This window comes from Bombyx mori, chromosome 20, assembly GCF_030269925.1.
Source record: "Bombyx mori chromosome 20, ASM3026992v2".
Classification (NCBI taxonomy): domain Eukaryota; kingdom Metazoa; phylum Arthropoda; class Insecta; order Lepidoptera; family Bombycidae; genus Bombyx; species Bombyx mori.
Window position 1 is genome coordinate 8,898,600 of NC_085126.1, and position 17,120 is coordinate 8,915,719.

Genomic DNA, 17,120 nt, shown 5'->3' on the forward strand with positions numbered 1-17,120 from the left:
TCATTTGAAAAAAGCTAATTTAATGAAAACACCAAAATCAGTTTCATCAAAATCGGTTATATGGCTTACGAAAGCAAACAAGTCAAACATACAATTTTTTTTAAATTTAGCCTGGGAGAGGATGACTTAGTTTCATTCTTTAGTTGGGTGGACGAGCTCACAGCCCACCTGGTGTTAAGTGGTTACTGGAGCCCATATACATCCACAACGTAAATGCGCCACCCACCTTGAGATACAAGTTCTAAGGTCTCAAGTATAACTACAACGGTTGCCCCGCCCTTCAAACCGAAACGCATTACTGCTTCACGACAGAAATAGGCAGGGTACCCGTGCAGACTCACAAGAGGTCCTGCCACCATTAATTATGCAAATTATAATTCTGCCGATTTGATTTTTATAACACGATACATTATACCTTCACCGTGGAAGTCAATCCTGAACATTTGTTAAGTACGTATATATCATTAGAAAAATTTACACTTGTCTGCGGGATTCGAACACTGGTGCAGTCGCTACGCTTCTTCTGAATGCACTAGGGGTCTTATCGTTTGGGCCAAATTTAATTCTTAGCGTCATTCTATGGTACTCACTTCGTAATGCAGGTTTCGACCATGGTGTACGCCTTGAAGCCGAGGATGCTGAAGATGACCACGGAGGCGTAGATGGCGGTGAGGGCGTTGCAGACGGACACGAGGAGCACATCCCTCACGCAGTTGTTGTTGGGAGGGTTGTACGAGCCGAACGCGATCAGCGAACCGAAAGCCAGACCGAAGGAATAGAACACTTGAGTGGCCGCATCCAACCAGACGGTTGGATCCAGAAGTTTTTCCAGCTGAAAAACGAAGTTCACTGTGCTTAGTGCGAGTTCTTTAACGTTTTCGATAGCGTAAAAGTTAACTCGAGTTTTTATGGAGTTGGAACGTTTGCTTACGTTTGCCGCTAGGGGCGGTATTTCAACTGATGGTAGGACCTCTTGTGAGTCCGCACGGGTAGGTACCACCACCCTGCCTATTTCTGCCGTGAAGCAGTAATGCGTTTCGGTTTGAATGGTGAGGCAGCCGTTGTAACTATACTTGAGATCTTAGAACTTATATCTTAAAGTGTGTGGCGCATTTACGTTGTAGATGTCTATGGGCTCCAGTAATCAACATCAAGTGGGCTGTGTGCTCATCCACCCATTTAAGCAATAAAAACAAAAATATTTGCATATTTTATTTTGATATGATATCGATTATACCATCTCTTCGAAACATCAATCGCATATCTCTAAGCCGGTGGTGAACCAAGGATTTGGTTGTCGAGAACAGGCGAAAACTGTGACGGCCCAGTTTTGCCCCGAAGTCCTCACCTTCGGCTTGTACATATGAAGGATCCCGTCCGAGGAGCCAGGCAACGTGATGCCTCTGATGAAGAAGATGGTCAGGACCACGTACGGAAACAGAGACGTGAAGTACACCACCTGGAAACGATGAGTTATGCAAAATATTTTTTGTTTAATCCTATGCATTCAATGATGGTGGTGTGATGGTTACGTAGGAGGTATGACTGCTGGTCATTATTCTGATAACCAGAATCACCTAGAACCACTGCGATTATCCACAGTGCCTTTCCAGAGATCTTTTCTGCGACATCCTATCAAGCTCTGGGAAGAGCTCCCCTCTTCCTCCTAGGATGAGCTGTTTCTCCAGTACTATGATATACCTTTTTTCTTACGAGACTTACGGATACTACTCAGCTGAAGGCAGTGGCTCGACTGTGGCATTGCTGAGTCAATGGGGGACGGTAACACCCAAAATCAGGTAGGCAGCGGCTTGGCTCTGCCCTTGGCATTGCTGACGTCCATGAGCGACGGTGACCACTTACCATCAGGTGAGCCGAATGCTCATCTGCCACAAGGCCAATAAAATAATATTTCAGGCAGAATTCGAATATCTTGACGGCATAAGTGTCTTCTCTTGAAGCTATTCACAAATTAAGTTATTATTTGAGGTCTGATTAAGCGGAGCTGCTGATTGCCCAGACCGTGTGACGTCAGACCTCAAGATTCGAAATCAAACCTGTATTTCTTTGGTATTTGTCACAGTCATATAGTAGTCTGAGCTATAGACGAATCGGCAGTAAAGTATTCACGTCCTTACGGATCCATCAGATCCAATAACCCTTGCATTAGACGCCTTCCGCTCTAACACTAGGAGTAGGGACCCCGGTAACCATACTCGTAGAACTCGGCAAAAAGCTCGACGTGCAACCTAACCTAAGCATCAGCCCGTTGAGTTTCTCGCCGGATCTGCTCAGCGGGTTGCGATTCCGATCCAGTAGTAGATTCATTCGCGAAGCAGCTACTATTGTGTTGTTAGGTCTCCCTTGGAGGCGCTCGGTTAGCAAATCCCGCCCCTTCTTGTGAAACTGAAAGGCCTCAGGGCCACCACTAAACTCTCAATTGTAAAAAAAAGTAAGTAGTAATAAAAGTAAGTAAGAGGTGTGTGGAAAGTTTTTTATTGGTGCTAGGACTTCTTGTGAGTCCGCACGGGTAGGTACCACCACCCTGCCCATTTCTGCCGTGAAGCAGTAATGCGTTTCGGTTTGAAGGGTGGCGCAGCCGTTGTAACTATAATTGAGACCTTAGAACTTATATCTCAAGGTGGGTGACGCATTTACGTCGTAGATGTTTTGTGGGCTAAAGTAACCACTTAACACCGGGTGGGCTGTGAGCTCGTCCACCCATCTAAGCAATAAATAAAAAGTTGCATGCACATTACCTTCCCGCTACTCTGGATTCCCTTCATCACTATGCAGAACACGATAACCCAAGCGAGAAGTAAGTAGAGCACGATCCACCAGCGCGGCACCCCCGGGTCCTCGATGCTGGGCGCCGCGTCCAGAGCCTCCCGGTACCAGAAGTAAACTGTTGCTGAGGCCTTGTTGCATTCGGCCTCAGCTGTCCCGTTGTCCTGGGGACAGCTAGACCAGGGTAGCTGATCTGCTGTTAGCTGTAAGGATCAAATTTACTGACTCAGTGGCACAGTAGCTAGGATCAAGATTTCGATTCCCAAATCAAACATTCGTGTGATAAACAAGTTTGTTTGCTCTTTGCATGGGCATTTATTATCTATAATGTATGTATATATAGATAATAAATTTGGAACGCCTTGTGGTGACCGGTAAAATAGAGGGAAAAAGGCCTAGGGGTAGAGGTTCCAAACGATGGTCGCACCAAATAACGGAGGAACTGGGGATACCTATCAGCGACGCACTCCACCGGGCTGCAGGGCGGGATCGATGGAGACAGTTGGTTGACAAAATCGGACGGAGTCACGATCCTCAGCAGTGAGGGACCGATCGAAGAGAGAGAGTATGTATATATTTAAAACGTATATATATATATATCACAGTAGAAATAGGAAGGGCGGTGGTACCTAGCCGTGCGGACTCACAAGAGGTCCTACCGACGGATGAGGCATGATTTGTTAGTCTAGTTATAAAAAAACAGTTATCTTACAAGGTCTTTAAAACACATTCCTATACTAATCTATATGTATACTAATATTATAGAGAGGAAAGATTTGTTTGTTTGTTTGTATTGAATAGGCTCCGAAACTACTGAACCGATTTGAAAAATTGTTTCATTGTTTGGAAGCTACACTATTTCCGAATGACATAGGCTATTATAATCTTTTTTGAAAAAAATTTGGGATCCCCTTACTAAAACTCCAATAATGTAACCCAAGGTGTAAAAAAAATACCTAAAATATTCTTTACATCGCGTGCCCTGCAAAAACTATTGATGATAGAATAAAATAATGTACTACGACTTTGTAGAACACATTATTATTTACAAAAAGCGTCACGGCAGCATATTTCTAACTATTATAGTTATGCCGCAATAAGTGTTCTTTTATTTAAAAAAAATAAAACAACCTCAAATATCGTTGAAATTTTTGTTAAAGACCCGAGCGGAACCGGAGCGGGCCGTTAGTATTTTAGAAGAGTAAAGTGCTTTCGCTCACCCGGATGCTGTTGAATAGATAGAAGAAAACCCAGGTTATGATCACGTTGTAGTACAGAGCGACGAATAGGGTCACTATGCAGCTGGATATGCCGATACCACCCAGCCAGGGATGGATGGTGTTCCAAACGCCGAGGCTTCCGAGACGCATCTTCTGCCCTATGGCCATCTCTATCAGGAACAGAGGTACACCCTCCAGGACCAACATGATGAGGAACGGAATCAGAAAGGCACCTGAAAATAATTAGCTGTCTATTGCGTTCAGAAAATTAAAATCGCGAGCTAGGGTCTCTACGGATTGAGGTCCTAAAAACCCAGAAGCCATGATTGCTTCGACACGGAATTGCATTAAAATACCATTCCAATTTTCAAACCGAAGGTTAAAGCGTGAATATTAATCCGCTTTTATTAGCTTCAGACGTATGTATGTAACGGAATCTTTGAACATGATATTGATCCCCTTCAAAACGTCGGATTAACTCGAAATTTGGCATACTTATTAAGGACCGATGACAATTCAATATTTAAAAATATTTATGGAAAAAATTGAAATTTAACTAAAGAATGAAAAATAAATAATAGTTTAAAAAAACAAAAAAATACGCTTTTATAGTGCTTTTCAGGATATTATCAAAAAAACCTTCTACTATTCTATCTGTTCATAAAATATTTATAACTACTGATACCATGCACGCCACGTTTTTTTTTACAATAAAATCATTTTTTCTTACACTATTTTTAATTCAAATTTATTAAAATTTATTTTCAATTGTTTAGTTAGATTTTCTGTAAAAGCGTATTTTTTTTTGTTTTTTTAAACTATTATTATTTTTACAGTCTTATAGGTCGAGTTTACAATTTTCACTGACATTTTGAAACTTAACATTCAAATCTAAATATAGATGAGCGCGGGCGTAGCTTCATCGATTGAACGGAGCTACGAATGTCGTAGACCGTCTACTGGGGTGCTACGTGGTTACATCATATCTGCAAGCTTTTACTGGCATTGGGCAGACGTAACGGCCTTATTTGATTATAGGCTATAATTGTTTTCTCATACCTATCTAGTTACTACTTACGTACTTACTTACTTACTATTATTTTTCACAATAATAGTAAAATCATTTATAAATCGAAATGTTTTTCGTTTTTGTTTAATTGAATAAGTGATGAGTAATGTGAATGAATGAATGAAAAACCTTTGCTTTATTCTGATCTAGAAAAAACGTATCTGTGCTTTGTATTAAAATGTCATTGTCCATAATTCACGGATTTCTGGATATTCTTATTTTTTTTGTTATGTAAAGTTGTTTGTCACGTTTAAAAATATACGAATCATGCTCACACGCTAGTTCTACAATCTTAGACTTTTTATAAAAAATCAAGTTATTTTTCTAGTAAGAGACCCAACCTGTCTACATTTTTTTTTATTTTAAGCTCATTTTTATCGGTAGCTTATTGTATATGAAAATTCAGATCCTCCTCAAGCCAAAGCATAACACAGCTTCCAATTTTTCTCCTGGGTGTGGTAGTAGAAAGTGTTGTAATATTAGAATTGGTAACAGTAATAAATTATTTAAGCCATATCTATGTATTGTGATGTCATTAACATTTTGACAGTATCATAATCAGGTTGCGGAATTTTTAATTGTGTTTCAACATGACATTTATTTTTTTGGCTCGAAAAGCAATCGAAACTTTATCGCGCGCAGCCAGGGAAGAATGTTTACGTAAAAAAAAACACTTTGACAGCCGCCAAACTTACCTCCGCCATTTTGTTGACACAGATACGGAAACCGCCAAATGTTACCCAAGCCCACAGAGTATCCAATAATCGACAAAAAGAACTGTAGTTTCCCGGACCAGGCAGCCCTGTCATCGTCCGGTCCGTCGCGGTGCAATGATCCTCTAGAACCTTGGAGGACGATGGTAACTCCGTGGGGTCGTTCAGAGCCGTCAGCCCGCGTCGTTAATGGCGCCAATTCGTGGCCATTACGCGGCCCTATAGTCTCAGCTTTGGCCGCCATTTTGTGCTCAATATATCTCGCGTACCCAACCTTATTTTAGTTTTACTAAATTTTTTAAATGATACTGGTTACCTATGAATATGTTCATAATACGCTATTATTTTGTTTCATTATAATCTTCGTAATATCGTATCGCGTCTTTTTTAATGAATTCGATTTCTTTGAAATACGTTTTTATTCTCTTCAGTAATTTCTGTCGTAGCTTCAATGAATCTCTGAAGACGTTGTCGATTGATCTGTACATAAATATTTAGTTGCAGAACGGTTTATAGGGACATTGTAATGCTTTTAATAATTGTTTCCGCGATGCTCGTTTAAGCCCTCATTTTATTTGTACGTCAGTGGCCTGGTCACACCGGTAAGTCTGAAACAAACAAAAAATGTTTGAAAACTACAAGAATACACTTATATAGCAAACCGAAGCTACAATTCACTTTTTTTTTTATTCGGTCGATACTGGTTAGGACATAAGAGCGAAATTTGAAAAAAAAAAAACTCGTAAGAGACAACCGGGTCTCTAGTCATTTCTGGCGCGAAATAGTAGAAGTCCTATTTCACCAACTGGAAAAACGAAGGTATCATTTAAATCGTCGTGGCCCGGTATAGTCGTATCAAGCGATGCAACGGTTCATGAATCCCGCAGGGGGGTACCAATATCTCTAATGAAATACGTACTTAACAAATGCTCACAATTGACTTCCACGGTGAAGGAATAATATCGTGTAATAAATATCAAACCCGCAAAATTATAATTTGCCTAATTGCTGGTGGTAGGACGTCTTTTGAGTCCGCACGGGTAGGTACCACCACTTTGCCTATTTCTGCCGTGAAGCAGAAATGCGTTCAGTTTCAGTGAAGGGCGGGGCTGCTGTTGTAACTACACTGAGACCTTAGAACTTATATCTCAAGGTAGGTGGCGGCGTTTACGTTGTAGATGTCTATGGACTTCGGTAAACACTTAACACCAGGTGGGCTGTGAGACAGAACTCATGAAAAAGCAAAGGGGGGAAAGTGAAGCGTTTAGTGCGGAGCTCATCTCTCCCATCACCCTCCCCCTCGGGACGCCGGACTGGCGGTCATCGGCGCCACGACCACCAGCCCTCTCGGTCGGCAGGCTATCCGCCTAGATGGCGCCGGTTAGAGTGAGCTATCCTACGGAATACCCCGCTGGACCAGAACCAGCGTGGGTCGAGGATAGCCGGCCTTCCATCACCCGGATGCTTTTGCGTAAAACGCGTGCAGAGCAACTTGCACGTCGTCTTCTTAGCCCCCCCCCCCGCCGGTCCCCAGACCGACATGTGAGGGGGACCCGAAACACTTAGAGGACCAGGGCTTGGGCGAGATCCACCCCTCTGGCCTCCGCTCGACGGCGGCGGGATTGTGCGTCACACAATACAGTCTACTCTTTTGTATATTTTGTTTCATCAAAAATGTTATGAAGCGAAATGAAATGAAGTTGATTAATTTGAAACATCAATCAATAGAAATGAAATAGAATGAAAGGAGATGATAAAGAATGAAATATACTTTCAGTAAATGGTGATTATTTACTGAGTAAGACTTTTTCAGTGGACTTTTTGGAAGATCTAGTGAGGAATGATCTCCCGTCCACGGTGTTTCTCGAGCATTATGACATGTCCTTCTTCAAACGAGGCTTGTGGAGAGTACTTAACAATAGGCAGCACCTTGGCTCTGCCCTTGGCATTGCTGAAGTACATGGGCGACGGTAACCACTCACCGTCAGATGGGCCGTATGCTCAGTAGGCAAAATAAAATAATTCACACGACTTCGCTCCTCGCGTTCCCACCAAAAGTCCACGAAATAGTTTTTTTTCCTTATTTAATCGTTGGCAACCTATGGGGCTATTCTAACTACGCGCGAATTGGGAAAATAGTCATTAATTTCGTTCGAAGGACAGAACCACGGTACTACAATATTAATGAGAACTCTATATAATACCAGCGACCCGCCCTCGCTTCGCTTCGGAAACATTAAATTTTATTATTGATAACTGAGTCCCGCGATGTTACCCGCGGTTATTGTCGTAACGCGGGTGACGCCGCGGGGCGAAGCTAGTCTAAATAAAGTAGCTTAAGTTACTCCTTATATCATCAGCTACCTATCAGTGAAAGTCTCGTCAAAATCGGTCCAGCCGATCCAGAGATTAGTCGGAACAAACAGACAGACAGACAAAAATTGAAAAAAAATATGTTATTTTGGTGTATGTACCGTATATATTATATTCATATGCATGTAGTAAAAAGCGGTTATTTCAATATTACAAACAGACACTCCAATTTTATTTATATGCATAGATTTTCCACGGCTTTCGCGTAGCCCACACATAATGAAACCTTCAATACGATTTGATTTGCAAAGTAGTAAATAATACAATGACAATAAACAAACTAGAATGAACCATGAAAGCAATTTAAGTGTGAGCCCACCATTACTCGTCAGGTGTTATGTGAATAACGCGTTTGTGATCATGCACATTGTCTTCAACTGTTTTAAACGACAAGAGGTGGTTCTTATTGCTTAGATGTGTGGACGAGCCCACCTGGTGTTAAGTGGTTACCGGAGCCCGTAAACATCTGCAACGTAAACGCACCACACACCTTGAGATATAAGTTCTAAGGTCTCAGTATAGTTACAACGGCTGCTCCACCCTTCAAACCGAAACGCATTGCTGCTTCACGGCAGAAATAGGCGGGGTGGTGGTACCTACCCGCGCGGAGGTAGGTCCTACCACCAGTAAAAAGAATAAGAAAAAAAATAACAATAAAACCTTACCGCCTTTAATTGCCAAACGTACACCACCGAGAACGCCCAAGTGAATTCTAAAATAAAAATTGACTACATAGAATCTTAGAACACATCGACCTAAATAAAATCTATTAAAATAGATAGCAATAACTCTTCAAAACGTGCAAATTTATCAATTTGTTTTAATTTCTTTTAAATGTCCTAGTTTTTTTTTTACTAACGCCTTTTTTTTGTTAACTCTTTATTACATTGACATACACTTACGAATGTTAAAATAAAATAATATTATTGTCTACAGATATATTATCTGTACTATCTATGGCGACGACTGAATGAACAGGCGTAAAAAGGTGTCAGTTAACTTTTAATTATAACAACACAGAAGATTTTGGAAGAAAACAATAAAAGCGCAGCAATGGAATAGTTTTATTGTATTATTTACTAGCTTTTGCCCGCGACTCCGTCCACGTGGAATAGTTACTTTGGCATAACACTAAATTTTACGTAGAAAGTGAAATTATTTTTGAATTATAGAATGTTAAGGAACTATTTAAACCTCTATTTTGAAACATTTTTTATTGGCGATCCACTTGTATTGGTCTTACCGTGATTTTATATATTATAGCCATTTAGATATTATAGCCTATAGCCTTCCTCAATAAATGAGCTATCTAACACTGAAATAATTTTTCAAATCGGACCAGTAGTTCCTGAGATTAGCGCGTTCAAACAAACAAACTCTTCAGCTTTATAATATTAGTCTAGTATAGATGGAATAGTATTATTTATTATATTTAGTTAATTGAATAGTTTTTTAGTTTATGCACCACGATCCCAATTTTATGTCTACATTTATTTATTTATAACATAAACTTAAACTATTATACTTTCTCCGGTTTTCGTGAGGCAAAGACATAATTTGAAAGTGCTTTTACGATTTTATCTCGCCTTTACTATTTTCATTTTCATATTTCAATTTCGATATTATATCGTTCTTTTGTCGATAATTATTCACAATGCTGAAGGTCGTGGCTTCCGTTTAATGACTTTCTCCCGGATTATCCAATTAATTTCTATATAAATAAATAAAATAAAAATAAAAATAAAAACTTCAGAGGTGTCAAGGGAGACCCGGATGGAACGAAGTTCCTTTCGATTAATTAGTGAAGGAATTGTAATATTTTTTTAAGTTATAATAATAAATTACGGCATTATGAACTAAATTACTATTGTTGAAACGCTATCTCGAGAAACTGTACTCATTACGCGGACCAATCGGATACGAGCAATGTCACGCGATAAGCGCCTACACGTTGATTGGTTAGAATGACGGATCTAAAAAGTGTCGTGACAACTTTTCGTAAGAATTTTTTCCGTCTAGCCCCCTTTCACAACGCGCGATAAGGAACTTCGTTCCAAAAGCCTGTATTTCCTTATCCTTAACTTTCATTTCAAATGTGGTATTTTTTTGTTAGTGTTTAGTTATTTATTAATGCTTATTGTCTAAATGTTAGTGAGAGTTATTTTTTTTGTTATTAGATATGGACCCCTCCTCGGGTGAAGGCCTCCTCCAGTCCTTTCCACTGATCTCTGTCCTTGCCGATAGTTTGCCAGTCCATTCATTTAATTTATTTTCAATTAATTTCTATATAACGAATACTATTCTGATCGCGGGTGACTAAAATGTTATTTGTCGAGTTTCAAGAAACGCTATTGTACATTTAGCCTAAAATAAACAATTTAATCTACTTATAGATGCTTATTTTTTAGTTTTATACCCAAGTATGTCAAGGGCGGGCTGAAACGGGGGTATTGATATTGTGGCACGCCCCCTCGGCTTCGCGTATCGCCACCCCCGGACCACGTGTACGCTTTACTGGTATTTTGATAATTAAAACAATTAAAAAATAGTTTAAAAATACTAACAAAATACACTTTTATAGAAAATCCGACTTAAAAATAGAAAATAAATTTGAATTAAAAATAGTGTAAGAAAAAATGATTTTATTGTAAAAAAAAGCGTGGGGTGCATGGTATCAATAGTTATAAATATTTTATGAACAGATATGAGTAGAAGGGTTATTTTGATAATATCCTGAAAAGCACCCTTCAAACCGAAACGCATTACTGCTTCACGGCTCAATTAAGCAGGGTGGTGGTACCTACCCGTGCGTACAAGATGTCCTACCAACAGTAATTACACAAATTATAATTTTACGGGTTTTGATTTTTATTACACGATGTTATTCCTTCACCGTGGATGTCAATCAAGAACATTCGTTATGTAAGTACGTATTTCATTAGGAAAATTGGTACCCGCCAGCGGGATTCGAACACCGGTGCGTCGCTAGATACGAATGCACCGGACGTCTTATCCTTTAGGCTACGAGGACTACATGGAAAATTCTTTAATTGCATCCTGTTGTTTTTTTTTTTTCTAATGTTAGTTAAAAGTTTGCTCTTTATATCAGAAGGTACGTTGTTTTTTAGTAGGTCATTCGATACATTCAACTTCTAACATCAAATAATTGGTTCGCACGACGTTATTATTCATAGTATTGACTAGGCGTGACCTGTATACGTTGTCGGAGTTTTATATAAACTAAAACATATTAATGTTATCGGGTTGATTTTTAAACATTTTATTGTTTTTTTATTTATTGTTTTTTAATAAATAAATAAATAAATAAATATTTACTAACAATCACGCCACGTTAACGGGTCCCGTGATAAGTTCGTAAAGAAATTGTGTTACAGGTACCAGATAACGGATATAAATGTAAGATATTTATTATACACATACATATATTTAATAGACATCCATAACCCTGGAAAAGACATTTATATTTATCATACAAATATCTTCCCTTGGCGGGATTCGAACCCGCGACCCCCTGTGTAGTGACCATGTCACTTACCACTACACCAGACGGCCGTTGAATAGACAGTAGCCACAATTCTAGTATTTCAGTGACGTAAACATGGAAAATCTGGATTCAGAATTGTTCATAAATCGTCTTCTCGCATTAAAACTGTATAATCTCAAAACTTACTAATTTTACAGGAGAGTGTTTTAAGGTTTAAACCATGTGATATTTTTAAAATTATAATCATCTTTGCAACATTTATTTTTTATCTTTTACATTAGTTACATTATCTGTCTTTTAAAGTAAGATAAAATTATATATTAATTTTGTTAATAGTAGTCAAAATATAGGAAAAATAAAAAAAAAACTACAAGCTACGCTCTTTTGACAATATTTATGAGAAAGATACTGGTGATACTAAATGATTCCGCATATTAACTCAATTTCGAATACATATTTTTGGAAATTGTACACTTTTAAATGCGAAAAGACGAAAAATGTCAGATTGGTAGACCGCTGTTTTGAAATTTAGAAGGACCAATTAAAGGATGTGATTGGCCTTATTTTGAGTTTTATTTGTGGCCACATCCACGATTATGTTTTTCGAAGTCGTCTTGGACTATGAGATAAGAAGGCCTGCGTGACTCGTATCGAGCGATGCGACAGGTCCAGTGCTCGAATCCCGCAGGCAGGTACCAATTTTCCAATGAAATACTTCATTCGTGCTTACAAATGATTTTCGCGGTAGTGACGACAAGGCATAAAATTGTGTAACAAAAATCATACACACAAAAATATTAACATATTTTCCGTAATTCGATACAATTGAGGTATAGACCTCATGTCTCAAGGTGGGTGGCGGTATTCACGTTGTGATATCTACCTGTATCCACATAATCTAAGACACGATCGTTTAGCCGTTTAAGCAATAAAAAAGAAGGAATGAGACCATAGACATAAACAACCTAAATGCCGCCACCATCTTGAGACATTAGTTCTAAGTCTCATTTTTATTTATTTATTGCCTTTGTAGACATACGAGCATACGGCCCATCTCATGTGGTCACCGTCGCCCATGGACATCAGCAATGCCAGTGGCAGAGCCAAGCCGCTGCCTATCGTCAGGGCAAATCTGCCCAATCCATCAAAAGGCATTACTACTTCGCAGAAATAACTAAGGTGGTAGTACCTACCCGTGCGGGCTCACAGCACTTCCTACAATCACTATTTTCGTTTGTAAAGCGTCGTCATTTTTAGAACTCTTTAATATACACATGCCTCACGCACAAGTATGAATAGGAGATTTGACTCGCGAATCTCACATAACAATAAAATTCAAACAAGCTTTGTTAGCAAATTTATCACAGGCTTTGTTCGAAATGTCGTGAACCGTATGGCGGGTTCCGCATTATGAATGATAATCTGAAATATTATCGTGACGAGAATATAAAACAAGATAATTTTTCATTTTTCATTAGATTTTCGTGTTAAGTGGTAAGGCTGGTAATGCAGATCATATGAATGTACATTGTTCTGTTGATATTTTCAGAGGAATCACATATTTAAAATGGTTGCTTGTGTTTGTACAGTATTTCTTCGAAAAAGTGGCGTAATAATATGGTAAGAGACCTCGTGGACGAAGCCCCAAGTGCTGGACTGATTGAGTGAAAACCCTTACCGAAACTCCACTTAACGGGTGCATGCGCCAAGCTTAAGTTGGCGAATTATGGAGACCAGCTGTCAAGGCTTTAATAAACAAGGATTCCACATCATAATCATTCTTCTGCTCTTCTCCCAGTCACCTGGGGTCGGCGCAACATGTTTTCTCCTTCCATACTCCTCTATCATATACCATTCCTTCGCTCACACCCCTCTTACACATATTTCACGCAGTTCATCCACTTTTTCTCAGGTTTACCTCTTCCTCTATAATAAATAAGACCACATGACCACGAATACTCTGCCAAGAGGTACCGCCTATGATGTTGCTATAATAATCCTTTGACGGTGGCCGTCTCTACCTCCGACCCAGGCGATTGGACAAAACAAAATCATAACCCTAATGTCTTATCGGATCCTCCTGATGCACTGTCGGTGTTCAAAGCACTTCAAGCACCGGTCACCGTTCTTGGTCGACGTGCAAGCTAACCCATAGACCCAACTCACTGAGTTTCACCGCGGATTTTCTCAGTGGATTGCGTTTTCATCTCTCTCCATCAATGCTCTTGGGTAGTTTGTAGATAAGACAGCTTTTATATGCAGCGGAGTCTTCGGCCTTACCTATCTCTGTTCGAAACGATCGAATAATAAATAAAATAAAACATCGAGTTGTTTTTGCTAATACCAAATATAACGGACCTTTAATTGCAAATTCCGTTCACCTCTCGATTTGATTATTTTTGCAGTTTTATTGAATACACCAACAAACAAATTATTATGTTGTATCCTGGTAAATAATATATTTTATTTATTTAATATTCATAGCTATTGGATAGCCGCAAGAGATTGTATTAGATGCGTATTTAATCATTCATTCATAATTTGTCACACACGAAAAACAATGATTATTCTTATACAGTACTTGTAAGACCAATCCGGTCCGCTTTGTTTGGCGATCTTTGATTTGACTTTCATGTGATAGCTACCAAACTTGACAGGATTACTCACTAGGCTAATATCTGAAGATTTGTTAATTTTTTTCATCGAAATCGCTTCAGCCGTTTTGGAGTCGTCAAGAAACATACCCACGCCGATTTTTATATAGACGAGTATGATATTAAATATTCTTGTATGTATTAAATATTTCATTCTTTTGTTTAGAGCATTTATAATAAGCTTTTATAATAAAATATACTTCCACGTTTTAGTCTGTTTGTTTGTCATTTTATTTGTGTATGTGAGACAAAGGACCCTGCTCTCCCGAGGTCTAAATAGCAAAGTCTGAACTTAAAAGTCGAGGGAAAATAATGTGAATTTACTAAAAAAAATGTGGTAATATGCAGCTAGCTTAAAATCGAATTAAACACGATTAAATATCATAGCGAACTAGCAATTAAGTTCATTTTTCTTTAGCGCAGGATAATGTCTGATCCGGAGAGTAGAGCGTAATTATAGTATCTCTATATACCTATATTAATACGTGAAGCAAAAACTTTGTACCTCTTTTTACGAAAATTGCGCAGACGGAGGAGTATGAAATTTCCCACACTTATATGAGAATATAGAGAAGGAGTGCAGAACGCTAATTTGTTTTTAAATTATGCATTCATAATAAATTAAATCAATAAAAAGACATCACACACTAACATGTATTTGACACACACACATATATGTATATACTCTTTGTTTATGTCAAACTTTTGTTATTGCTTAAGGTCTGTGGTCAAATTGAGAATAGGCTAATATTGTTTATCTATAATATTATTTGTCTATAATGTACACTTGGCGAAATCTGTGATTATAGAAGTACCTATAATAAATAGTCTTTGACAATAGAACCATAATAATGTTCAAACTTACAATTTCAATTAATTATAGTCGAATTTCGACTACTGCGGGACCACTAGTAATTACTACTTTGTCATCGGTCCTTGCCGCGTGTGGAAGTTTTCAAGATAATTGACCGTTTTGAAGTCAGTAAAAATGGCGTTCAAAATATGGTTTAAATACAGATATTCAATTCAATGCTGAAGGTCGCGTCTGGCTTGAATTTTTGATCATTTGATATAGCGCTTCTCCACGTCTTCCTGTCCTCAGAGGTCTAAATAGCACATACACACATACCAAGCACATATATGTGCGTACTAAGCTAATAAAAGCGTATTATAATTGTTTCTCAGATGGACGTCACGGCGTAAATTCTTTTTAATATGCTTTTATTAGCTTCAGACGTATGTATGTAACGGAATCTTTGAACATGATTTTGACCCCCTTCAAAACGTTGGGTTAACTCAAAATTTGATATACTTATTAAGGGCCGATGACAATTCAATATTAAGAAAAAATATTGAAAAAATTGAAATTCAACTAAAAAATGAAAAATAAATAATAGTTTAAAAAACTAACAAAATACGATTTTATAGAAAATCCAACTAAAAAATAGAAAATAAATTTTAATAAATATGAATTCAAAATAGTGTAAGAAAAAATGATTTTATTGTAAAACAGCGTGGGGTGCTTTTCAGGATATTAACAAAATAACCCTTCTACTCATATCTGTTCATAAAATATTTATAACTACTGATACATCACGCTTTTTTTACAATAAAATAATTTTTTCTCACACTATTTTTAATTGAAATTTATTTAAAAAAAATTGTTGTATTTTCTATAAAAGCGTATTTTGTTAGTTTTTTTTAAATTATTATTTATTAGAACTATAGAAATTGGGATAAAACAAAAAATATGTACAGTCAAAACCGTTTACTGCGACATCGTTTAGAACAACATGCCGGTTATAGTAACCTAGAACAAAGGTCCCGGCTGAATGCTATATGACCGCCTTATTTAAAACATTGCTTTATACGACATTGCTTATAACGACATACCTCATAAAACGACCACATTTAACAAATATTTCGGAGAATTAAATCTGTTAGAACGACCGGCTAAGCTTTATTGTAAACAATTTGGATAGGTTCCACATTTGTCTTCAATGGCTATTAAAATCAGGAAAGAAAACAATAGGATTTAGTTTAGTCTAGGGTCTTTTCTAATTCTTAGAAACAAAACACGTGTATGCGGTAGAGTCAAAGCCCGCTTCTTCATATATCTTCAGTTAGTTTATTACTTATCTATACACAAGACGCACCAAAACTTTGTGGAGTTATTCGTAAAACTTTCAAAATGTCGCAAAGAAAAAGAAAACAAATTAATATTGAAGAAAAATCGCGTATTATGTAAATATATTTTTCTAATAATTCCCTATCGATTTGTTTGTACTTGCACGATACATATTAAACATCACCGGTTGTTACGACTATCGGTTTTTACGACTGAATATGAGCAGTCCCTTCGATGTCGTTATAACAGATTTTGACTGTAGTTGATTAAGACATTACGACAACATTCCCACGTGCCTATGGACATATGACGCGGGATAAGGACCTGACCTAACCAACTGAACAGCGCAAACCTTGCAGACGTCTCACTGCGCACAATCGATAATGTACCTTCGCTGGGTACTATATACCCTTGGGCGAAATTATATCAATATCTCATACAAAACTCTGACGTTTCACAATACAATTTAATAAGCGGGAATATCATGTAATTGAAAAATACAGACTATAAAAAGAATCTTTTTTTTTTAAAATTAGGTATGTTTAAATTCAAAATAAAATTCGAATCTGGTGTTTTTAGTGCGACTATAAAAGTATTTTTTGTTTTTAAATATATACATAGTATATATGTGATCAATCAAAATGTTAAAGTAATTAAATAATAAAATTGAA

The 17,120-nt window shown here is 37.8% G+C and overlaps 1 protein-coding gene across 3 annotated transcripts in view; it reads right to left on the minus strand.

Moving 5' to 3' along the window:
- LOC101742542 (sodium-dependent neutral amino acid transporter B(0)AT3) overlaps positions 1-17,120 on the minus strand; it is a 36,901-nt gene that overhangs the window by 19,547 nt on the left and 234 nt on the right. For 2 of the 3 annotated variants that reach the window (XM_062674401.1, XM_062674400.1), the window contains exons 2-7: positions 8,828-8,874; positions 5,772-6,397; positions 4,008-4,240; positions 2,760-2,990; positions 1,349-1,459; positions 591-832 (exon numbers count right to left, since the gene is read on the minus strand). In XM_062674401.1, coding sequence (XP_062530385.1) covers positions 591-832; positions 1,349-1,459; positions 2,760-2,990; positions 4,008-4,240; positions 5,772-6,033 — 1,079 coding nt within the window. In that variant the 5' untranslated portion in view covers positions 6,034-6,397; positions 8,828-8,874. The remainder of the gene's footprint in view (positions 1-590; positions 833-1,348; positions 1,460-2,759; positions 2,991-4,007; positions 4,241-5,771; positions 6,398-8,827; positions 8,875-17,120) is intronic. The other variant, XM_004927232.4, reaches the window with a different exon arrangement.